The sequence below is a fragment of the Lissotriton vulgaris genome, chromosome 3_1, assembly GCF_964263255.1.
Source record: "Lissotriton vulgaris chromosome 3_1, aLisVul1.2, whole genome shotgun sequence".
NCBI lineage: Eukaryota > Metazoa > Chordata > Amphibia > Caudata > Salamandridae > Lissotriton > Lissotriton vulgaris.
This window is the reverse complement of record NC_141689.1, coordinates 1,379,394,360-1,379,420,002: the sequence shown is the minus strand read 5'-3', so window position 1 is coordinate 1,379,420,002 and position 25,643 is coordinate 1,379,394,360. Positions and strand designations below refer to the sequence as shown.

At 48.2% G+C, this 25,643-nt stretch overlaps 1 protein-coding gene across 2 annotated transcripts in view; it reads left to right on the top strand.

Moving 5' to 3' along the window:
* TMOD1 (tropomodulin 1) overlaps nucleotides 1–25,643 on the top strand; it is a 725,670-nt gene that overhangs the window by 535,586 nt on the left and 164,441 nt on the right. For both annotated transcript variants that reach the window (XM_086961851.1, XM_086961850.1), the window contains exon 4: nucleotides 15,283–15,402. In XM_086961851.1, coding sequence (XP_086817977.1) covers nucleotides 15,283–15,402 — 120 coding nt within the window. The remainder of the gene's footprint in view (nucleotides 1–15,282; nucleotides 15,403–25,643) is intronic.

The window sequence follows — 25,643 nt, the reverse complement described above, 5'->3', positions numbered from 1 at the left end:
GCTGCGAGTCAACAGAGGAGGTCATTCACATATCTTCACGGATCCCAAAGCACTACAGCAAGCGATGAAGCATTGGTCGAAGGAGCAGACAGCGAACAAAGAGGGAAATCCTGAGTATGAGGGGAGTGATAGTCGACTGGACGACCAGGACTGATTTTTTCTTTCACCGCAATGCGCCGTGATGTTCCGGGGAGACTCTTGAAAGCTCCCCCCGGAGACACGAGGGGGACAGCCGTCCCGACTTCGGAAGACTACTGACTATTCAGATAAGTGGTTTGGGAGGCGAGGAATGCATGGCGATGTCAAATGATCTGGTTGCATAACTGCACACAGCTGATTCCCGCTCTTACTACACTCTATCACACGAGTTTCATTTCTGGGCTTATGCGATGATTCACCCAGACCTGGGGACATTAATCAGGCAGTGATGTGCGCGCAGATTGCAGAGGAGGCGCATACAATAGACAATATTGTGGTTGAGAACATGTTGCTCTATTTACAGTTACTGTGCATGGCGGGAGCGGGTGGAGGGCTACACAAGTGTTCTGAGACTTAGGTAGAGACTATGACTCCAGGCTACCTAGGCCCCCGCGCGTTAAGCACACTTCTGTGGTTGTTGTTTAGAGTTGGGGTGGTGTTACTGGGGTGTGGGGTGGGTGATAGGCTGCTGTCGGACCAGGTTGGGGTGGGTCTGCTGTGGGAGGGGGGGTGGAGATCTGGAGAATGGGTGTTTAAGTTGATTGACTGGTTGCTGGTTCCTCGAGTGGGCAAAAAGTACAAAAGTTATATCATAACAACTCGCTACTACAGCCTACTCCAATGGCTCAGATGTCTGGTACTGCTGGAGAGCACACTGTAGACACTATGGTGACCCTCAGGGCCATAACCTGGAATGTACGTGGGTTGAATGATCACAGGAAATTGCGGAAAGTGGTACACTATTTGCAGAGACACCACATTGACTTAGCCCTCATACAGGAAACACATCTCCCTGTTACTAGCGCAATGACCGTCCTGACTTCGTCAGTTACGGTCGCTCCCTCCTGCCCCTGCTCTCTCCTGCCTCAAGCTGGGTATCGTTTGCGCAGATCCGCTGCTAACCACAGAAATTGTCATTCGCTGCATTATTTGTGTATTTTTCACCTGTATTGTCCTGCCTTGAGATCGTGTTGTTAATTGCTGCATTATTTATCTGTTTGTTTATACCCCTGCATTAGCTGCCTTGAGATCGTGTGCCCGTGTTTGTTGTTAATTGCTGCATTCTTTATCTGTTTGTTTATACCCCTGCATTAGCTGCCTTGCGATCGTGTGCCCATGTTTGTTGTTAATTGCTTCATTGTCTGTTTATTTTTGCTCCCTGCATTGGCATTTGTGTGGCTGCCCCGCGTAGTTATTTGGTCGGTTTCACCCGACCCGGTCGGCGCTTCCGCCCCAGCCGCCATTGCTGTTGTTGTTGTTGTTGCCCAGAGCCCGCCCCCTCCACCACGCACCCGCCTCCCAGCTGCTCCTCCCTCGCCCCTCCCACTTATGACAGATGCTCTTGCGCGCAGCGTTCACGCGCAGCGGTCGCGCCCCATGCGCGCCGAAGGTGCGCCAAAGGTAAGCCCGTCTACGCCCGTCCGCCCCTGGACCGCGCCCAGCGCCAGACCCCCTGGCCCTTGTACCACCTACCCCATCCGGATTACAAACGACGCCACCACCCTCTTAGCCCTAAACCCCGGCCGTCTCCCCAACTGCGTCCAAGCCGCTCCTAGACACACCCATGGACCCTTCTCCTGCAACTCCTGCAAGTATGACGGCACCAAGACCAACTCTTCACCCACTAACACCAAACAGAGATCTGACACCAACCACCTAAAATGCATCCTGCTCAACACCCGCTCGGTCCACAGACACGCCATCGACCTTTGGAATCTACTAGACACCATCTCTCCGGACGTCGCCTTCCTAACAGAAACATGGATGAACGCCTCTTCTGCCCCAGACATCACCATTGCCATCCCGGAAGGCTACAAGATCATCCGTAATGACCGCACCGACCAAACAGGAGGAGGCATCGCTATCGTCCATAAGAACTCCATCCGCATCTCAACCAGCTCAGACGTCAACCTTACCAGCGCCGAACACCTTCACTTCCAGATCCACACCGATCCCAAGACCACACTCAGAGGCACCCTCCTCTACCGACCACCAGGACCCCGTGCACAATTCACTGAAGACATCACTGATTTTATCACCCCACACGCCCTCCCCTCCGAGGAATACATTCTACTGGGAGACCTCAACTTTCACCTGGAAAAGAGCAATGACAGCAACGCCACCACCCTTCTGGATAATCTCGCCAACCTCGGACTCAAACAACTTGTCACTACCCCCACCCACATCGCAGGTCACATACTCGACCCTATCTTCACCTCCAGCAAACATGTCTCCTTCAGTCACACCACAACTCTACATTGGACGGACCACAGCTGCGTTCACTTTAGCTACAATAAGACCACAACTCACTACCATCCTCAACCTACTCTGCGAAGAAACTGGAACAAAATCACCATCGACCACATCTCCTCATCGCTTCTTCAAAACCCCCCTGTCCACTCCTCAAACCCCAACCAAGCAGCCATTAACCTCACCCAATGGCTATCCAACAGCGCCGACGTCCTAGCACCGTTGAAAAAACGCCAAATCAAGCTAGGCAGCAAGAATGCCTCCTGGTTCATCGACGATCTTAAGAAATCTAAGAAACTCTGTCGCTCCCTCGAAAAGGCCTGGAAAAAAGACCCAAACACCAGCACCAGGGACGCCTTCAAAAATGCCACCCGCACACACCACCAACTAATCCGGTCTGCCAAGAAAGCCGCACTCAAAGACCGACTAGATAACAACGCCCACAACAGCAAGGAATTATTCAACATCGTCAAAGAGTTTACCAACCCCTCAGCCAACTCCAACGACATCACCCCCTCTCAAGCCCTCTGCAACTCCCTAGCTTCATTTTTCCACAACAAAATCGCAGACATCCACAACAGCTTCGACAACCGACCCGGAGACCAACCCACCCAACCCTCTGCAGGACCTTCACCCCCCTTGAACATCCTTAATGACTGGAACCCAATCTCCACTGAGGACACCATCCGCCTGATGAACTCCATCCACTCAGGATCCCCCACAGACCCATGCCCTCACCACATCTTCAACAAAGCAGACTCCATCATAGCACCACACCTCCGAGACGTCATCAACTGCTCCTTCAACTCCGCCACCTTCCCGGAAAGCTGGAAACATGCCGAACTCAGCGCCCTTCTGAAAAAACCCACAGCTGACGCCACCGAACTCAAAAACTACCGCCCCATCTCGCTCCTTCCATTCCCGGCCAAAGTCATCGAGAAAGCTGTCAACAACCAGCTCGCCGCATTCCTCGAAACCAACAAATCCCTCGACTCCTCACAGTCCGGCTTCCGAGCCAAACACAGCACTGAGACCGCCCTCATCGCAGCCACAGACGACATTCGAACTCTACTGGACAATGGAGACACAGTCGCCCTCATCCTCCTCGACCTCTCCGCAGCCTTCGACACAGTCTGTCATAGCACCCTATTACAGCGCCTCAGAAACATCGGAATCCAAGGAAAAGCACTGGATTGGATCACCTCGTTCCTCACCGGAAGAACCCAAAGAGTCCGTCTCCCACCATTCAAGTCTGAAGCCACTGAAGTCATCTGCGGCGTGCCACAAGGATCTTCACTCAGCCCCACCCTCTTCAACGTATACATGAGCCCCCTCGCGGTCATCGCACGCCAACACAACCTCAACATCATCTCATACGCTGATGACACTCAACTGATCCTATCACTCACCAAAGACCCGAACACGGCCAAAACCAACCTACATGAAGGAATGAAAGAAGTAGCCGAGTGGATGAAGCACAGCCAACTAAAACTGAACTCAGACAAAACAGAAGTCCTTATCCTAGGTACCTCCCCCTCCGCCTGGGAAGACTCTTGGTGGCCAGAGGCCCTTGGAAAAGCACCCATCCCGACGGACCACGCACGGAACCTGGGCGTCATCCTGGATTCTTCACTCTCCATGTACAGACAAGTCAACGCCGTTTCATCCTCCTGCTTCAATATTCTTCGCATGCTCAAAAAAACATTTCGCTGGATCCCCACCGAAACTAGAAAAACTGTCACCCACGCTCTGGTCACGAGCCGCCTGGACTACGGAAACACCCTATACGCCGGTACCACCGCAAAACTCCAGAAAAAACTCCAACGCATTCAGAACGCTTCAGCCAGACTCATACTAGACATCCCGCGTAGACCACATCTCTGGTCACCTGAAAAACCTCCACTGGCTCCCCGTCAATAAAAGGATTATTTTCCGCCTCCTAACCCACGCTCACAAAGCACTCTACGAACTTGGACCCGATTGCCTTAACACACGACTCTCCTTCTACACCCCCTCCCGCCAGCTACGATCCTCCAACCAAGCCCTTGCTACTGTACCTCGCATCAACAAAACCACCATGGGAGGTAGATCCTTCTCCTACCTGGCAGCTAAAACCTGGAACTCACTTCCCACTCACATTCGCCTCACTCAGAACCACCTAGCATTCAGAAAGCAACTTAAAACTTAGATATTCGACAAGTAATTCCCCCACCCTTCTTCAAGCGCCTTGAGACCCTCTGGGTATGTAGTGCGCTATATAAATCATTTGACTTGACTTGACTTGACCATAAGAGCTTGGCAGGCAATATCACGGCATCGGGTTTCACCACACATTCCGGGGGAGTCCTGACATGGGTTAACCCGAGGGCAAAGTTGGAGCTGAGATTAGTATTAGCGGACCCGGAGGGCAGATATCTCATATCTCGATGTACTGGGAAAGGTCACGATTTAATAGTAGTTAATGTTTATGGTCCAAACTATGACTCTCCAGAGTTCTATGAAAAGCTAGCGCAATGCTGCAGAGAGTACTCTAACACGCAAATGATTTGGGGAGGCGACTTCAACCTTGTGATGGACCCGGAACTTGATAGATCTGCGGGTCCACAGCGTAGACCGCCCGCGGCAGCTGTGACGCTTCAGGTCGAACTACTGTCGTTGGATTTGGTAGATGTGTGGAGAGAGAGAAATGCACTATTCGGCATACCACGACATTCACACTAGGATTGATTATTGGCTAGCCTCCTATTCAGTCTATGGTCACATATTGTCCTGCACGGTTTTAGCACGTACTCTCTCTGATCATTCACCGATACTGCTGGTCTTGGAGACACCAATACGTAGGATCCCTCCCTTCACTTGGCGCTTCCCCCCGCACTCATTGCTTGACGACGCCTTTAGAGGGGAACTGGCAGAGGAAATCAATATTTTCTTTGAGAAAAATATTGGCTCAGTCAATAGATTTCAAACAGTGTGGGAAGCGTTTAAAGTTTTCATACGTAGGGTAGCAATGGTCAAACATTCCAGCGTTCTAAAGGCTATACGCCAATGCTTGAGTTACCTGGAGTCACAACTATTAGATCTGGAGAAGCGTCAACTGTCTGACTCGGACCCCTCTATAGAGGTCCAGATCAGAGCCCTGGTCTCAAACTTCAACAAGGAGGCAGACAGGGAGGTTTGCCATATGTGTAAATACGCTACAGCAAGAACTTATGGGGAAAGCGAGCGTCCAAGTTCACTCCTGGCTAGACTGCTGCGCAACAGCAAACGGTCCCCGAAAATAACAGAACTTGTCACGGCTGCGGGGGCAGTTCTCACGTCGGATGATGAGATCATGAGTGAGTTCAGAGACTTCTACTCGGATCTGTATACTTCTAGGACCGGTAACCTGGAGTCGGACATGGATGATTACCTAGAACATATACAAATGCCATTCTTGTCACAATCGGATCGGGAATTCTCTAATGTCCCCCATACAGGCAGACGAAATATCGGAAGCGTTAGCTAGCATGCGAGACCACAGCGTCCCTGAGGCGGATGGCCTAACAGTGGGGTTCTACAAGGCGTTCAAAGATAAATTAATACCGCATCTCTCCTCCCTCTTTGATGAGGTGTGCGAGGAAGGATACATGCCACCGTCTATGAGAGAGGCCTTAATAGTCACCATTCTTAAACCTGGCAGGCCCCCTAGTGCTTGCAGCTCGTATATGCCACTATCGCTGCTGAATGTCGATGCGAAGCTGTACGCTAAGGTTCTAGCTACGAGACTTGCTCTAATAGCTCCGGAAATAGTGGCTCCGGAGCAATCCGGCTTTATGCCTGGTAGGAACCTCGCCTACAACATCCGCACGGTATTGGGGACCGCCCAGCACGTCAGACAGGACTCGAAAGCTGTCGCCATCTTTTTGGACATGGAGAAGGCCTTTGACTCCGTGGAGTGGCCTTTTATGCTGAGGGTTCTGCGACGGTTCGGCCTTGGGGAACCGTTCTTGCAAATGATCGGAGCTTTATACTGGAAACCGATGGCCAGACTTCGTCTAGGTGAACGCGTATCCGACCCATTTGACATTAGCAGGGGAACCAGGCAGGGCTGCCCTCTTTCTCCATTGCTGTATGCACTGGTCACAGAGCCACTGGCCTGTGCGCTTCGGGAGTACCACTGGCATCGGGGAGTTAGCTTCCCAACATATAAAATCGTAATCTCAACCTATGCTGACGATACTCTTCTCTATGTTCGCAACCCTGAGGCTAACCTGGCTCCAGTGCTGCGGGAGGTGGTCCGCTTCGGGGCACTTTCCAGACTTAAGATCAACTGGAACAAGTCGGTGGTGTTCCCACTAACTCCGGTGACACACCGATTCGAGATGGAGTACCCGCTGCATTGGTCCACAGATCCGGTACGTTACCTGGGAATAATGGTCCATTCTGACTCAGAAGTGCTGTTCCGCGAGAACTATGGTGTTGCCTTTAGCAAGTGCGAGGAAGACGTCGAGAAGTGGTGTAGACACCCGCTATCATTGACGGGACGTATTGCCATCATGAAGATGGTGGTGCTACCCTGGTTTCTGTTTCTATTTAATACCTTACCCATCATACTGTCGAGGGCCTTCTTCAGAAACCTGACGAGCCTTATGGTGCGTCTAGCCTGGGGCGGGAAACAACTGAGGGTACGATGGAACACCATTATGCTCCCGTACGAACTGGGAGGCCTGGGTGCCCCGGATCTGGAGCGCTATTATAGGGTGGCACAGGCCGCCCACCTGCATACATGGCTACACGGTGCAGAAACCATTCCACATGTGAGGATGGAACGGCTGTTCGCTGACCCCCTGCCACTTCCGGCCACAATATGTACCCCTGAGGACCACCGGATAGGAGTGTTGGACTCCATTACAGCTACCAAACATGCGTGGTACTCGTTGCTGAGGGCAAGGGGAGGCAACTTGATATACTCCCCCCTGATGGCCGTAGAATGGCTGCTGTGGCTACCGCTGATGGCGGAGAAGAGCGTAGTACAGTCTCTGCATAAACTGGGAATAAAGACCGCCGGTGAGTTGTTTACGGATGGGGCGTGAGAACTTGGGAACAGGTGACACAGGCAACGGAGGCCTCTTCGCAGCTACAGAGGTTCCAGTTTCATAGAATCCGGTGCGCTCTGAGGGACGCCCTAGGCTCGGATATGGAGGAGTCACCGGAGCTTAGAGAACTTACCTATGTTATACAAACTGAGCAACCACGCAAAATGACGACTCATCTATACAAGGCTATCGCCTCCCACAGGGCCCAATAACCCTCGAAGGCCAGGCTGGCATGGCAGAGGGATCTACAGATCGACATAGATGACTCCATGTGGAAGTACTGCTGTACGAGCACCAGGAGGGTGTCCTTAAATGGGAGGCACCGCCTGATCAATTTTAAATTTCTGCAGAGAGTGTATTACACTCCAGAACGGTTGCACCGATATGGTCTCAGACAATCTCCTGAGTGTGAGAGGTGTCACGCGCCCATCGCGGACTTTTTCCATCTGGCGTGGGGTTGCTCCAGGATATACGAGTTCTGGGAAGCGGTAATGGCAGAATTGGGGGAAATACTCGACTATGAACTGCCCATGGACCCGGCCCTTGCGTTGCTGGGACACTCTAGGGTCTTATGAATGGCAATGCGACGCTTGGCTTACATGGGCTTGTTGGTGGCCCGACGCGCTGTAGCACGCTGCTGGATGAGGGGTCCCTCCCCGACGAAGAAACTGTGGGCTAGCGACATGCTGTATTGCTGCACACAGGCGGAACATTACAGCAAGCTACTCCCCCCCTCGAGCTGCCCAAAGAACTTCTGGGGGCTATACAATACCTTTAGACGCACCAGAGAGGACACTGCTGATACCCAACCTTCTGGACAGGCGGAGGCAGACTAGTGTTACGCACATCAAGTTTCTACGCACATACATTTTGGGAAGCACCCGAATGCCTTGGCTGTAGGGCCGACCAGGGACACTGTGTAGCGGACAGGTAGGGAAGAGTACACTTAGGGGATTTTGGGGTGAGCGCTCATATAGCGGTACTTCACATGGATAGATGCATCACGTAGCGAGCGAGTTAGGGACCATGTAGACCTGGGAACCAGTCACGTTGTTGGGGGGGGGGGGAGTTTGGGGGGGGTTAAGAAAAAAAAATGTTTGTACCACGCAGCTTCAAATATTACTTGTAGGTGGTTTAGATTTTTCAGCAAAGCCCCTCGTAAGAAGCAGCCAGAAGAGCTGGGAATCTTTCCTTTGACAGGCTTCACGAATTTTAACCCAGCAGTTTTCAGTCCACTCCTTTTTGCTTAGGCATGAGCTTGTTTGTATTATTTCCTCACCAGTCGTATCCCTCTACTTGAATTGCTCTTATCACGGCTGCCAGCTCAAGCTGCAGCTTTTTACATTTTGTGGTGAAATAGGAGAAGTGATTATTGTCTGTTATCTTCCTGCCGGGAGACATTGGAAGAATAAAATGAGAAGAAGCTCAGAAAACAAGGACTGTGGGTGGTCCTTATTGCTGAAAGCTCATCTTGTTTCAGTAGTAGATCACTAAGAATGTTAATACTGTTCAAAAGTGCTTGATTAATAGCTTCCAGCTTACGTTCATCAATAGCTACTCATGCCCACTTAAGACGCCTATTGTTATTTGTGGGGCATACCTCCTTAGTTGCAAGCTTCGCAGCAATAGAGCACGAGTTCTCCACCCAACTACTGTTCATTGTAAGGGCAAGGGGGTTATGATCGCTATCTGTGGTTTCTCCAACAATCATATCCAATACATCAGGCCACAGTCTCAGATCAGTAGTATGACTCACATTGTCCGTTCTATTGAATGTATTTGCCCCCTTCCTATCAGATACGGTGCGGCCATTGGCTGCCCGGAGACCGTACTCAAGAGTGAGGACTTGAAGCTGTAGGGTAGTTTGGGTCCATTTTTTGATTGGTTGAAGATCAAGTAGAGGAACATGCCACATCTCATCTACCATGTTGGTGTCTGTAGGATCATCTATACCCAGTGGTTCAAACGTAGTATTAAAGTCTCCTGCTTTCAGTAAAGCTGATAAGGACTCTCTTTCTTCAAGGCAATCTTCCAAGGCCTGTATGGTTGGTGATATTGAGCCCTCTTTGGTGCCATGGGCATCAACGTCATAAATGTCCAGCCCCTTGCCGTTCTTGCCCCTCAGGTTGATCGCAAGTATATCCGGGCTATTGGTCTTGATCACTCTGATGGGGCATTGTAATTTGATCTTTATCCAGATCAGCAGTCCCCCAAGCAGCCGCCCCAGTCTACTTTTCAAAGCTGGGCAGCTTACCGTAACATAACCCGGGATAAAGATCGGTGCACTTGCCCACGTTTCTTGCAGGATGCAGATATCAAAATGTACTGTACCCAGTGGGGGAGTTCCACCTTAGATCTTAAACCTGCCACATTCCATGTAAGTATACAGAGTTTAGACATCGATTCTACTGGGCCGGTTCGAGTTGCCTGGAAATCCTCCATTATATTGAACATCCGTGGTGGGGTAGAGCATACTTTCTGGCTTAAACTTAGCAGTGGAGTAATGCTGATATTAGCTGACCAAGAATCTGGCAGCTCCCTGGTGGTTAGCTTGAGCTTCAGTGGCAAGACACTATGTCGGGGCCCGGCCTGATTGCACTCAATGAAATATGGCAATATATTGGTTGAGTGGCACAAAATGGAGGGGGTTTCAAAGACCGGTCTCCACCTGTCAATCAATTAGGACCAAAGGTAAATCCATCCCCTACTGGGTGTCATGCCTTCTATTTGCTTGAGTCTAGAACATGGCGGGGGGGGTTATACTTCATCTGTATGTTAGTGGAAGTGGGTGGGCATGATCTTACCTCCAATGCTATAAAAACCAGGGTCTCATCTTTCAGATGTAATTCAATTGAATCGGTCGGTGAGGTGTTAAAATTTAGCCGTCTTGCCCAGGAGATGCCTTCTCTAATTACCAACCTACACTCTCTTGTTTTCCGGGTCCAATTTATTGCTTTGTTAATCAAAGAATGTTTGTCTCCGTATTTAGCTAGGGATGGTGGAACTTTTGGTACATTGATCAAGAAAATACTTTTAGAGAGAGGTCGGTGTCGATCATACCCTGGGCTGTGAGGATACTCTAACTCAGCTGACTGAGTTTCATTTGATCCTGCTGGCTTCCGAACCTTTGCCTCTACTTGTCTTGAGTGCCACGTTTGTATGGACATAAGAGGGCAGGAGGTGCTGAGTTATAAGAAAGTTTAGGTGGAACATTGGTACCTTGCAAAGTATCCGGTCTGCGTTGAGGGCTCGATGGCTTGGTGTGAGAGGCTTCTCTAAGTTGTTCTTTGGCCATCAGTGTCTTAACTTGTTTGGTAAGTGCTACAAGTAAGTTGGCTAGGGTAACTTTATCCCTAAAATCAGAGATGATCCAATGTGTTTCCAGTCCTACTGATGGAACCTCAGTTAAAACTCCCTCCCCTCTCTTGTCTTGAGCCTCTATCGCAGGGACCAGATGTACTGTAACTTGGGATACCAGTGAGGGTATCCTACCTTCTTCCTGACCTCTTGTTGGGCTTTCAGATAGACCTTATAGCAGAGAATAACAGTTAGTAGTAGAAACGTTAAAGATGGTATTGCTTGAACCACTATTGGCCATCTCTGCTACATCTATACGGTCTTCCCTTGAGCTTTTATCTGTCACCTCATTGGGTGAAAACGATAACCCTTTATCACTAATGGCTTTTGCTGAATCAAGACGGGGGCAATTATCTAGCACCGATGCCATTGACGTTGCGCTACGAGTAATGTGCTTAAAAAAAATGGACGGGATTCTTTTAATCAGGTTAGAAGTAAGGCTGGGGAGAGGGGAGGGTTGGAAACGCTAGGTAGATGCTGAGTATCTGAGACAGCTGGAATTAGAACCGGGTCTAATATATCATGGCTTTCTACCAGAAGATCATCAATACAGTTAAGAACACAATTGGTAAGCACTGAGTTTTCGGGTCGCTTTGTATTTGCTAACTTTCCTGCGTGGACCTTCACTCTTCCCATCCCCCTCTTTATCAACAGACTTCCTTTTTCCTCCAGCCCTTGGCCTAGGTTTGGCCTGGGCGCGGCCCGCACGTGTCCCGTGTTGCGGGTGTCTTTAGAACTTTTAAACGCGATAGTGACTCCTCCCTCCTGGGAGGTAGATGGCTTGTGGGGCTTTAAAGTCCCCTCAGGAGCGGCAGCAGCAACACACCCAACAGCATCCCATGCCGCGGGAAGACTTTATCGCTTTTAAGCGTGATGGTGACTCCTCCCTCCTGGGAGGCAGAAGGCTTGTGGGGCTTAAAGTCCCCTCAGGAGTGGCACATCAGAAGCAACACACCCAACAGCGTCCCGCACCATGGGATGACTTTAGCGCTTTTAAGCACGATGGTGACTCCTCCTTCCTAGGAGGCAGATGGCTTGTGGGGTTTGAAGTCCCCTCAGGAGCGGCACGGCACGGCTGCAACAACACATCCAACACATCCAAAAGCGTCCTGCACCGTGGGATGACTTTAGTGTTTTTAAGCAGGATGGTGACTCCTCCCTTCTGGGAGGCAGATGGCTTGTGGGGCTTGGAGTCCCTTAAGGAGCGGCGCAGCAGCAGCAACACACCCAACAGCGTATGAAATAAAAAAAGGAGTGCTATCCAGGCGTGTAAATTCGAGTTTCATGTGTACTGTTTCACGACCGGAACAAAAAACACCGGCTCCCTTCCACAGGACAGGACTGCACTATACATGTATGTTCTTACAGACATCTAAAGGCTGACTGGAATAACCTTGCAAATCACATATGTAAAATAACTCCCATCACTCTGAAACCACCCTGGCAGAAAATGTAAATTTTCTGCCTACCAACGTATACAATATTGCATAACACACTATGGGGTGATGCACTGTGGACAATTGAAGACAAAGGGTCTGATTCAAAAAGGGAAAACAGGCTTTTGTGTGAGTTTACGATGTTTTCCTATTTACAAAAGGTATTTTACAAGTAGTATTTTTTCGTCTGCATAGTCTCACTCATGGTGGAGGCGCCACACATAGATAGATAGGACATTCCAATCTTTTTGTCCGCCGTGAGTGCAGAGATTCCACACGGCAAAGATACTACTCGCAAAATACCTTGGTGAGCAGGAAAAATCGTAAACTTGGAAAAACGTGTTAGTTTACCTTTGTGATTCGGACCCAGGATCTCTGTACTGGGGTGAATGTATGACATTGTTCTGCATTCTGTCCATCAACTGTGGTTTTGCATTTGTCACCCCGAGTGGGATGGGTATGCTCAGACGTGAGTCCCATGCTCTCCACACCACTGGATTCAAGCAAGCCGGGCTGAAGACGGCTGGAATGCCAGAAACCGGTCCTCGGAAGCTTGTTTCCGGTCCAGGGAAGGCATGGCTTGGCAGTTCGGGCTGGACTGTTCCAATGAGGCACAGGGTCAGACTGATTTGCATATGGCCATGTCTGAACTGGGGTGGTGTGCAGTGCAGAAAAACGATGGATGTAGGCCCAGATCTCTGTACTGGGGTGAATGTATGACATTGTTCTGCATTCTGTCCATCAACTGTGGTTTTTGCAGGATCTCATGGAGGCATAAGTGCAGGGCTTAATTTGAGCCTTTGGTTCCTGCAGAGGCCACTTCATGGTATTTTATTTAGATTTAGACCACACACTAAATGGGGGTATGTTGCAATGAAATGAGGATCCAATTCCAGGGTAACTTAAGATGCTATTTATTCAGATAGTAGGTTCAAGATGAAAGGTACATCGTATCCCACACTCGTTGCCAAAAGTTGCAATGAAACAAGAATACAATTCCAGGGTCACTTAAGATGGTGTTTATGCAGATAGTGGGTTCAAGATAAAAGGTACAGAGAGCCCCACCAGGAGCAGCCTTCCTGCTGCTCAGCAACTCACAGCATCACTCATCCAACATTCCACAGTGTTATCCACACCAATATTCCACACCACACACACACTGGCTGAGCAGCAGGTACAACAGGGTATCTGTGGGCATTCACTGCCTTCTCAATGACAACCCTCCTGGCCATCTGCTGAGAACAACCAGGTAACTACCTCCAGGGCACAAGTCGTAAAATAAGAAGTGGGGGGACGCTGTCACCGGAAGTGACGTCACAACAGGAAGTGACATCACGAAAGGTGCCAAGCTCCTCGTCCCAGAGAGGCCAAAGAGTGAAGTCCAGCTGTTTGGCAGGGGGGATGGCGTCCCCCGGGTAAAATAAGTGGGGGTATGCCGTCCACCCGCGTGGTACCCCGACTCGAGCCCTGCCTACCTCTACCCTACAAACACCTTGTACGGAAAAAACTCCAAACTTGCAGATCCTGTACAGCCAGGTTTTATCCGCAGGAGTAAATGTCCATAGATCTAGATTCTGTGAATCACTAATGACCTTTTGTGTTTACAAACTTCACCTTTTGAGCATCAATGTAGGTGTACAAAACTTGTTGTGTATCGGCTTCTTTGTGTGGAAGTGTACATGAATAATCTGAAAATATTTATTAGAGACCAGACATTGCTCATAACCTGCGTGTTTCTTCTGGAGTAGGATTTCAAGACACTTAGAAACTGTCTTCCATTGAAACATTTATTGCATGTATCTGAAAGTATGGGAAGCTGTGTGATTGGCAAAAGGCCCGCCGGATGGACGGTTGAAGCATCGCCTGCTGGTGCTGTTCCAACGCTGGCTAAAGCAGAATAGTATTTGCTTCTGGTGCAACGCCAAATACAACTTCTTTTACTGTGGAGTTTTTGTTTTTTTACTTTTTTTAAAGGGTAGAAGTTAAGAGTTTAAAATGTGTTTCCGGCGAAGAATGTGCTCTGAAGTGTCCTGCCATGCGTTATCTGATGTAGGGTTGAACATGCTTATAAATGTTATAATAAATCTCTCATATAGTCTATCATTGTTTCCGGGTTACCACTAGGTCCCAATTGTAATAGGGTACAGTGGAGGTAGCGTAGCCAAACATTCCCGCAGGATCTAAGCATAACTGTGTGGTTAACGCCTGCGTCGAGGAGCTCCAAGGTGAGTTTTGGCGTTGTATAAGGTTAGCTACCGGATCTGAATCTGAAAATAAGACTTACTGGCTACAAACTGTTGCATCTTTTAAGACCGCACCATGGATATCATAGCTCTCGGTGTCTCCGCCTGGTAGAACAAAAACATACTTCACCGAGGAATTTAAAATTTTACATGTCATAGGTTTACCTCTAAGTTTTCCATACAGCTACTCAATTTATTTAGGGATTGATAGAAGTCCCTTTTGTATTGTTCTTGGAAAGGTAGGAAAAAATTACAGGGAATTGTTTGCGCTTAACTGCAGGATTTCCAGGCGATCGGTTAGTCATATGGTCCGAACATACCTTAACTTTTCTTATTTTTGTCTCCATGTATAAAATACTATTTGTATGTGGAGAAATCTCTTTGCTTACAAGAATAGGTTATTTGGGGCAACATTTAAACTGGTTTTAACTCTTAATTGTAACATTTTAGTCATTGCGACTGTTAGTAAATTAGTACTATTGGTAAAATCTGCACAAACACCCATTGTTTTCATTCTATGCCTAACGCTTGAGTCTAAATTACCCTGTAAATGTAAAATTGCAAATTTACAATTTCATGCAAGTATGTAGATAAATGCAGGAGTAGTTATGTGCCCACTACTCAAGACTAGTCCAGCTCGTTTCCCTGGAGTGGCCTGGGTACTAGTCGCCACTAACCAGGAGGAAGTTGTGGTTTACCCTGACCTTTTGGTTCTGTTTTCAGGTAAAGCCTGGATCCCCAAGCAGCAGCCAGTCGACCCAGTGTTTGAAAATGTGACTCTGGAGCCAGAACTGGAGGAAGCCCTGGCCAATGCGTCCGACGCTGAGCTCTGTGACATTGCAGGTAGGATTCTTTACATCCACTTTCCATCATGCTTTTACAACGCTGTGCCCGTTTTTTAAAGCAGATAACAGCAATTTGTCCAAGTACTTAGGGAAAAATGCTGTTAAATGTGAAATGGACTTATGAAGTAGTTGAGTCGGCTCCAGTCCTCATTCTTGTGAGAGCCTCGTGCCCTCCTCCCACGACAAGGCTTCAAAGAAGGTCATCCTCCTCTTCGGCCTGACTACGCATGCGCTTCTGTTCCACTGCTGTGAATGAGGACGCCTTTCTGTTGACGTTTCAAAATGAAAAGGCATTTTGGCAAACAGAACCATTCTTTGACAAAAACATTCAGTGACAATAACCAGACGATTAAGGTCCAATCTATACTATGGTACTCCTTGTTACAAAGTATAATCAGAACATTAACACAATTACCATTTGTAGTATTCTTTAATGAGGATAAAATAGATAGTACATAAAAGTAATACAATGATTCAGAAATCTGCAAGGCATTGTTTAGCTTAATGTTTGTGCAGGCTTGGAATAGTTACAATTCGGAGATAAATGCGAACATTTAAAAGTGCTACTGAGCATAATTTCTTACTGGTTATCAATGCAAAAGCCCCGACAAGTGTTTTTTGCCTACAAGCAATGTATTTAATTTCAGATAGTGTACAAGCCAAGCTAAATCAGTAAATCAAGCTGAGCTGCCAATTTTCCATATGTCACTTGTGACACATTCGGCTAGTCTTCACTAATCTCTTCAGTTCATCCTGTAGTGCAGAGTCTTGTATTTTCACTTTTCTTACCAAGAGTAAGGGGTTAAATGTCCCCAGCATGCACAGGGTTGGTGGCTATAAAGCCTGTACTTGCTGATGGTGGCCACACTTGATACTGGGACACCTGGCAAATAAGCTTAAGTTGTCAGATTCAAGGCAAATAAACGACTACATTCCTACCCCGGCAATTGCTAGAACAGACGCTTTTCTAAGGGGGGCATGATTTACCAATCAGTTGTGTGATAGTCAGGAATTGGGAGGAGATTGAACAAATGGCAGCCTATGGAACCTGCTCCAAAAAAGGCACAAGGTCGTATCCTGACTGGTCCTAGCATTTTAGCCAACACATTTTGGCATTCTTGGACATGCAGTTTGTTAGACCTGACAACCTTCAATCAATCAATCAATCATATCACTTGTATAGCACGCTACTCACCCGGAAGGGTCTCAAGGCGCTTGGGGGAAGGGGGCCGCTACTGCTCGATCAGCCAGGTCTTGAGTTGTCTCCTGAAGGCGAGGTGGTCCTGGGTCAGCCGAAGGTGGATGGGGAGGGAGTTCCATGTCTTGGCCGCCAGGTAGGAGAAAGATCTGCCTCCGGCGGTGGCTCTTCGGATGCGTGGTACGGCGGCAAGGGCGAGGCTAGCGGATCGTAGCTGGCGGGTGGGCGTGTGGAAGGTCAGGCGGTCGTTGAGGTACTTGGGGCACAGGTTGTGGAGAGACTTGTGTGCGTGGGTGAGGAGCCTGAATGTGATCCTCTTGTTGACGGGGAGCCAGTGCAGGTTCCTCAGGTGGCCGGAGATGTGGCTGCGTCTAGGGATGTCTAGGATGAGTCGGGCGGAGGCGTTCTGGATGCGTTGTAGTCTTTTCTGTAGCTTGGCTGTGGATCCGGCGTAGAGGGTGTTTCCGTACTCTAGCCGGCTGGTGACGAGGGCCTGGGTGACCGTCTTCCTGGTTTCGATTGGGATCCATCGGAAGATCTTGCTGAGCATGCGGAGGGTGTGAAAGCATGAAGAGGAGACGGCGTTGACTTGTCTGGTCATGGAGAGGGAGGAGTCCAGGATGAAGCCCAGGTTGTGTGCGTGGTCTGTCGGCTTGGGGGCGGTGCCCAGGGCAGGGGGCCACCAGGAGTTGTCCCAGGCAGAGGGTGATGGTCCAAGGATGAGGACTTCCGTCTTGTCTGAGTTCAGTTTCAAGCGGCTGTTCTTCATCCACTCGGCGACGTCTTTCATCCCTTCGTGGAGGCTGGTTCTGGCAGTGTCGGGGTCTCTGGTGAGGGAGAGGATCAGCTGGGTGTCGTCGGCATAGGAGATGATGTTGAGTTTGTGTCGGCGTGCGATGGCTGCGAGGGGTCTCATGTAGACGTTGAAGAGGGTGGGGCTGAGTGATGATCCTTGCGGGACGCCGCAGATGACTTCGGTGGCCTCGGAACGAAACGGGGGGAGGCGGACTCTGTGTTCTTCCAGCTAGGAATGAGATGATCCACTTTAGTGCCTTCTCTTGGATGCCGGTGATGCTGAGGCGCTGGACTAGGGTGCAGTGGCAGACAGTGTCGAACGCGACGGAGAGGTCCAGGAGGATGAGTGCCGCTGTTTCCCCGTTGTCGAGAAGGGCTCGGATGTCGTTGGTGGCTGCGATGAGGGCGGTCTCGGTGCTGTGGTTGGCTCTGAAATCGGACTGCAAGGGGTCGAGGGATCGGTTCGTCTCGAGGAAGGTGGCAAGCTGTCTGTTGGCGATCTTCTCGATGACTTTGGCAGGAAAAGGGAGGAACGAGATGGGGCGGAAGTTATTGAGGTCGGTGGGGTCCACTGTTGGTTTTTTCAGTAGGGCGCTGAGCTCGGCATGCTTCCAGCTCTCCGGGAAGGTGGCGGTGTTGAAGGAGGTGTTGATGATGTCTCGGAGTTGGGGTGCGATTTTGGAGTCGGCCTTGTTGAAGATGTGGTGGGGGCAGGGGTCAGTCGGAGATCCGGAGTGGATGGTGTTCATCGTGCGGGCTGTGTCTTCGGTGGTCACTGCGGTCCAGGTGGGAGGGTGGCAGTGGGGTGCGTTGGTTCGACGGTTGGGTGCGAGGATGGTGTGCCGAAGCTGTTGTGGATGTCGGCAATCTTGCGGTGGAAGAACGAGGCGAGGGAGTCGCAGAGATCTTGTGAAGGGGTGATGTCATTGTTGCTAGTTCTGGGGTTGGAGAACTCCTTGACAATGCTGAAGAGTTCCTTGCTGTCGTGGGCGTTGTTATCCAGTCGATCTTTCAGTGATTTCTTCTTGGTGGTGCGGATGAGCTGGTGGTGCTTGCGGGTCGCGTGTTTAAGGTGGTCATGTTGTCAGTGGTCCGGTCGAGGAGCCAGGATTTCTCGAGGGTGCGGTAGGTCTTCTTAGAGTCCTTGAGTTCGTCGGTGAACCAGGGGGCCTTCTTGCTTCTGGGTTTGCTGGGGGGTTCTTCAGTGGTGCGAGGTCGTCGGCGCAGGCGGTCAGCCATTGCGTGAAGTTGCGGGCTGCTTCGTTGGGGTCCGGTGTGCTGGTAGGTGGGTTCTGGCTGAGGGAGGCGGTGAGCTGGTCGGCGGTGATCAGGGCCGGATTGGCTACCGGGCAGTTTGGAATGCTGACGCACTGCTGGAAGATTTTACTGCAGTGGGGGCTGGTGTCATACATGGAGACTTGGGTGTACTTCGAAATAATGAAAACAAAACGAATTTCGTTTAGTACACACAGGTTCCCCTCAACGAATTAGCCCCAGCTCAGCAGCATTCCAAACTGCCCAGTAGCCAGTCCGGCCCTGGCGGTGATCTTGCTCCAGCTCCTGTGAGGAACCTGCTCCTGTGAGGAACCTGTACCTCAGGGTTGTCTTCCTCTCCCCTAACATTTTGCCTACCTCCTCCACTTTTCTGACCTCGTTTTTGGTGGCTTTAGAACACTGTGCACTCTACCTCTGCAGGAAACGGCATTTACAATGCAAGCTTAAGCACGCCTGCCGTTTTCACGCAAGTAGGGAGGGAGAGGAACAGGAAGGATTGGGACAGGAAGGACCAGAACGCGGCTTGGAAAGTAAGGCTGGGGCCGGGAGGTGGTAGGTAAGGGTAGTTTTTAGGGCTGGGTGCAGGTTTTATGGCTCAGGGTGGTGGGCTTGTGTCGTGGTAGTTTTTAGGGCTGATGAGTGAGTTTTAGGCTCAGGGCGGGGTGTAAGGGCAGTTTTCAGGGCTGGAGGGACAGTTTTAGGTCTCAGGGTGGGGGAGGGGCAGGGGTTGGGGTAGTTATTTGGGATGGGGAAGGCTTTTAGGACTCAGGGTAGGGGGTCAGGTAGTTATTAGGGCTGGGGCGGGTAGATTTCAGGCCTGTGTGCCGGCTTTAGGGCTCAGGGCAGGGGGGGCTGGGTGAGCTCTTAATCTTGCATACGTCTTTACCAATCATGCCTTTACAATGAAATTCGTTGTAAAGGCATGCGTGTTAAAGATGCGATCGTTGTTAAGACCGTATTGTTAAGGCATGCATGATTTAGGGAGTCATTGTTCCATCATAAAACCTACCACTGCTAACCAGTGATAAAGTGCTTGCGCTCTCTCTCTTTAACAAGGTAATGTTGACTCATCCCTAATTGGCCTATTTAAATTATGTATAAGCCCCTAGTGAAGTACACTACATGTGCCTAGTGCCTGTAAATCAAATGCTACTAGTAGGACTGCACCACTTATTGTGCCACTCACTTAAGTTTTCCTCTAAACATGGTTCAGGCTTACCATTGCAAAGTCTGTGTATGCAGTTTACACTGCCATTACGGCCTGGCAAGATAGACATCTAGCCAGGCCAAACTATTCCTTTTTGTACATATAAGTCACCCCTAATGTAGGCCCTAGACAACCTACTGGGCAGAGTTCAATGTATTTAAAAGGCAGTACATTTACTTTTACATTTTACATGTCCTGGTAGTGAAAAACTCTCAAATTTGTTTGTCACTACTGCGAGGCGTATCTCCCCATAGGATAACATTGCGATTGCCTTTTTAAATATTTTAAGTGTAATTCCCAATTGAAGAGACGGCCTTTTCAAACTTGGTGTCTCTGGAATCACAAATTAAATTCGCAATTTATGGTGAAGTTAGATTTTTATTTGCAATCCCGAAAATGCCTCTTTTAGAAAGTTGGTGTTTTTTTTACTTTAGCCATTTGGTCTCTGATGCATGTCTAGGAAGCATGACAGCTGGACTTTGTGTATTCCCCCTAGATAGCCACAGGCAATGGGAGATTAGGCCTGACTTGATGGGCTACCATGGCAGGATAGGAGGAAGAAGCTGGACTCAGTCTCACTCACACATGAATAGGCTGTGTCCTGTCCCCACACAAATGATGAATGAAATGCTGAATAAATCATACATTCACCCTATCAAGAGATCTGGGTTAAATATATTGTTCTTTTGCTCACCATGCCACCCCAGTTTTGACCCAGCCATATGCAAATCAGTCTTGACCCTGCTCCTCATAGGAACAGTCCAGCCGAACTGCCAAGCCAGGTCCTCAGGAAACAAGAATCCAGGGGCCGGTTTTTGGGTATTACCCCTCATCAGCCAAGCTAGCTTGAATCCAGTGGCATAGTGAGCAAGGGACCCACGTCAGGGCATACCCATCCCACCCAAAGGGCTGCATACTCCCCTGTGGTGAGTCAGGAGCAATGGCAGGAAAGGAGACCTCTGTGAAATTCAAAGACATGTCTTTGAAGTCTCCCCTACTTTAAAGGCACAACTGGGTATATGTACTGGATCTCCAACACTACCACTTCAGTACACTTCTGTACCTGTGAAGACTCTGCCAGGAAGAAGAACTGCTATGCTGCGGAACGGACTGCCACTCTGCTGGACCGCTTCTTTGTTCGACTTCTGCTTTGCTGTGCTGACCTGCTGGCCTGTTGCACCCCTGCCTGGGTGAGAGGTACTGGACCTGCATCACTTGATCCCAGAGTGACTCCAAGGGATAGCTGGCTGGCTTCCTGATCTGAGGTTTCAGTGACATAAAAGACTTACAATTTACCTGCTTCTGCACCTGGACTCTGCCATCTGTGAGTCTGCCCTGCCAGTGGCTCCACCCCAGTGCTCGACCCTTGGAAGTGAGGCCTAAGGTGCTTGATTCACCACAACCCACGCATCCTCTGTTGAACCGGCGCACCACCCCCATTGCGTGGATTGGAACCAGTGCATCGCTCCTGTTGCGAGACAAGAACTTTTCACTTTCATGTCCACTACTGCACAAGTCTCTGCATCTCAGTTGACGGCATCCTCAACTGTGATGACAAATCTCTGCACCACAGCTCTTCACTCGCCAGAAATGACGCATCATCGCTTCTGTGTGGATCAGGACCGGAGCATTCCCCCACTGCAAGGATCAACACCAAGTGCCAATGTTTAAAACTTATGCTGTGTATGGCATTGCTATCAGTGTTGAAGTGCTTACAAAGACCATGTGACCTTCAGTCTCAGTGTGTGTTTTGGGGTTGAGTAAATGTTTTCTTTTGGGTATACCATGCTCGTGTTTTGGTCCTTTTTAATAACCATGAGGGGTATCTCCTTTCAACTAGGCAGGAAATAAGAAAATCAGATTCTCAGAAGAAATCCTCCTTCTTGTAGCAATTCCTACGTACCCTAAGAAACTGGCGATAGGTAAGGTTATTGCATAGTCCTATGTGATGGTGGCTAGAGTGCATCAAAAGGGAATTCCTATCGGTCAGTTTCCTGAATAGCGATGTGTACAGTACCCCATTCCCTGTTTTGATGGTGAGATCAAGAAATCTTTGCCCTGTGTCTTCCATTTGCCCAGTCAGACTTCCCACTGAGTTGAGACCGACCTTCTGTAAATCTTGCTCTGTAGGTGACTACCAAATGTCTGCCCTGATGAAAACCTGAGATGATTTGTCTAAGTAGGGGTTGAATCATCAACATTTCATAGGCCTACCCATATCATTCACTGTTGGATACTCAAACTCAAATGCTCTGATCATTGTGTTTGTTATTGTTTCAGTCTTAAAGTCCATGAGTATTGGCTATTTGTACATATTGTAAATACTTATCTATCCTTGTACTTTTTCCATTATTTGTTAAGGCTCACTGATTTCCACTTCTCACTACACAGTCACTTGGAGCACCTACAGCACGATGATCAGTCTCTTGAATCCAATTGTTCAAATACAAAACCGAAACATCTGCATCTTTGGTTGTACGTGTTTCTTCAGTTGTTACCAAAATGTTTGATGTATTCTTTCATACCTTTGAAATCCATGACTGAACCTGTTTTTGTCAAATCATTCTCAAAATGATTTCCTTGTAGGAAACTTGTTTATCCGTAGTTTATTTACCCTTGTTTGAATACAGGGTGCCCCATTATTTTGCTACTTTCTAAGTGAAGCCTGACTGCTCAGTACCATGCGACCAGAGAGTGAGCACAGGTTAATTTATGGTTTGCCTGCTCCTTACCTTGACTAGGATTGCGGTTGCTGCTTGACTAGAGGTCATATCCCAGTCAATCTACATCCCAATGTCTCAAACAGTTCCACTTTTAAAATAGTAAGGGGCCTGTTACGATGGTGGGCAGATCGCCACCGCGGGTCGGCGTGGCCTCTGCACCGCGACCTTAACCTTGAAAACTGCTGGTCAGATTATGATGGCTGTGGTGACCGTGGCTGTGTGAAAATCCATCCGCCACTTTTCCGTCGGTAGCAATCCACCCGCTGGCCTGGCGGGCGGAGCTGGACCACTAAAATGGTGTTGGTGCCTAGTTTTTTCTGCCGTCTGGATTAGGATGCATGCAGAAGCCAGCTTTTCCGCTGCGGTCACTCTGCTATGGAAAGGCTGGTGGGATTGTGTTTGGGGGGTGTGAGTGTACTGGGACTGCACCAAGTGTCAGGTACAGTGCAATGCCTGCCACGTAGTGCAGTGAAATGCACAACATGCTTGTTTTCGCAACGCAGCAGTGCTGCTGCCAGCACTGCCCGCCACAATGTTAACGCTGCGGAATGCGACCGCTGCGGTAACAGGCCCATCATAATTTAATGGCCAGGACCCCTGGAACCATGGAGGTCTGACCCAATCACCGCCTTGCGTGCGGCAGTCACATCATAATGCCATGTGCGGGACTGCCGCACGCATGGCGGTCAGACTCAATCTCCGCTATGGAAAAAGTCCGACCGCCATCCTAATAGGCCCCTAAGTCTTCAAAGCTGAGCTGGAAAAAATGCGTCTCATATGACCCGGGCCCAGTTCGAATTACTTTTCCCCTATTGTGATATTTGAGAAATAACTGGATTATAGACTTTTAAATGAAAACAGGAAGTGCATTAATAAATCCTCGTATTTTATTATAAAGCAGAGTGGCCTAGTTGCTACACTGGTGACTGGGTACAGAAGAAGTCTAGAAATTAATCTCAACTTCGTCACTTCATCACATCTGAGTGGGCCTGTGTGATATGCAATACCCTTCAGTCAGTCCTGAAATTAAAGCCTTACATTCTGGGAGTTGTAATTTCACTTTTTACATTGATTGTATGTGTTAAAAGACCAGGTATACAAAGTACTGTTGGTGTTGGCCAAAAAATCCAGGAAAAGATGAAGCGGTCACACATGACCCTGGGCACGATAGCTGCTATAATTGTGATGCCAGGAAAACAAAATGATTGTCCCAGGGATTATTTCCATTCAATACATGCCCACGGTGGCGGCTGAAGGTGTTGCAGTTAGCAACTGTTCCCATGTCACATACACTCTTTCTGACATTCCTGGCATTTGCAACAAATGTCATGTTGCACGTTGGGTCATTTAAATGCATGCACATTAGAAAAGTGAAACAGCAACACCTATACATATAACGGGAAAGAAGAAACTACTGGTCCCGGCTTGCAAAGTTAAATCAGGTAATGAGACAAGATGAGCCTACTGGATTTCAAATTGGAAAAAACCCTACAAATATGAGGGTGCAAATAAAAATCCAAGGTAAGAATCGCAGACCGTGAAATGTGGTTGATGTAAAACATGCTTTGGCTGAAGGTGTCACACATAACACTGGGATCTACTCGGCTGACCTGGAAATATTGGTGAGGCAGCAGCTTCTCCCCAATAAGCACCCCATCTTTGAGATTCAGCTGCACCCGTGGTCAACATTACCTGCACATTACCTTTGAACTGCAGAGCAGTGACGTGTTCCTTAGCATGGCAATTTGCAATCAAGCAGACAAAGCCCATGTTTCTCAAATGGCAGTTTCAGTATAGGGAGTGAGACAGTTGGCCTATCATTACCCTAAAGCGGTTTTGTCATGAAGCTTGCCAGTTTCTTTGAAAAGTGGCTTATTATTTTTAAAACTGAAAACACTGACCACCCAAATATACATGCATAAAAACGTAGCCCTATTTAATATAAAAAAATACTAAAATTACATTTGTACCTCTAAAAACGTAAAGAAATTACATATCATTAAAACACTATCAACTGAACCCTCGAATAAACTCCATAACCCAAGAAATTAATAAAATAATTACAAACCTCAAAATAATTGTTTATGTACAAAATAAGGCATATTAAAATCTAATTTAACAAATAAAATGTAATAATTTTCAAAAATTGAAGTAAATTATTACATTCCCCAGACACATTTATATAAAAGACCTACCATCCTAATTTCCAAATAAACCATAACCCATCGAAATAGAAATAAATAAATGTGACAACCAAAAAAATGATAACATAACAAATAATTAAAGATATATATTTTTAATTCATATTCTATTAATAAACAATCACTATACAACCTTAAAACTAACTATAGCAAATACAACTATATTCTGCTAAACAATATTTTAAATAATGTTTAAATACATACAAAAATGGCATACCTTCCATCAATATTATATTCCACATTTTCTTATTCACAGTCAGTCATAATACTTTGGCCATGATATTATGGTTAAATGAAATTTGATATTCAGGTACCATACTACTGCCTCCATTGGGCAGAACATATTCACAGGGTGGCTCTGATCTAGAGAACGTTGGTATATTCACAGTATGACCACAATTTAGTAATTACCTCAACTGGTAAGCGTGATAGTACAGCAAATTTAGCATTACTTCGGGAAAAATGTGCAAAAGTTGTGATTCCACATGTTTTACAGCATTTAAAGTTACAAAGTTAGCGCTAGCGTTCTGCTGTTGCTAACAGGGAGTGGCATTATCACATTTTACAATGCAATATTGCCACATGACTTTAAATCATATCTATTAAATGAAAGGAAATGCGCTCATCACATAGTTAACAAAATGTGTATTACACTCTCTCTGTCTTCTGTAAACGAGGGCCTGTGTGCCAACTTTGTCTTCATATGAAGACAATCAGAGCAGATTAGCCAGTGTAGGGCTGATTAAGCATTGCATAATCCTGGGGTCGTGGAATTACAAGGGTCAACAATTCCTCCCCTGGACTGTGCTGTTTCAAGGGGAGGGGGTCACCAAAATAACG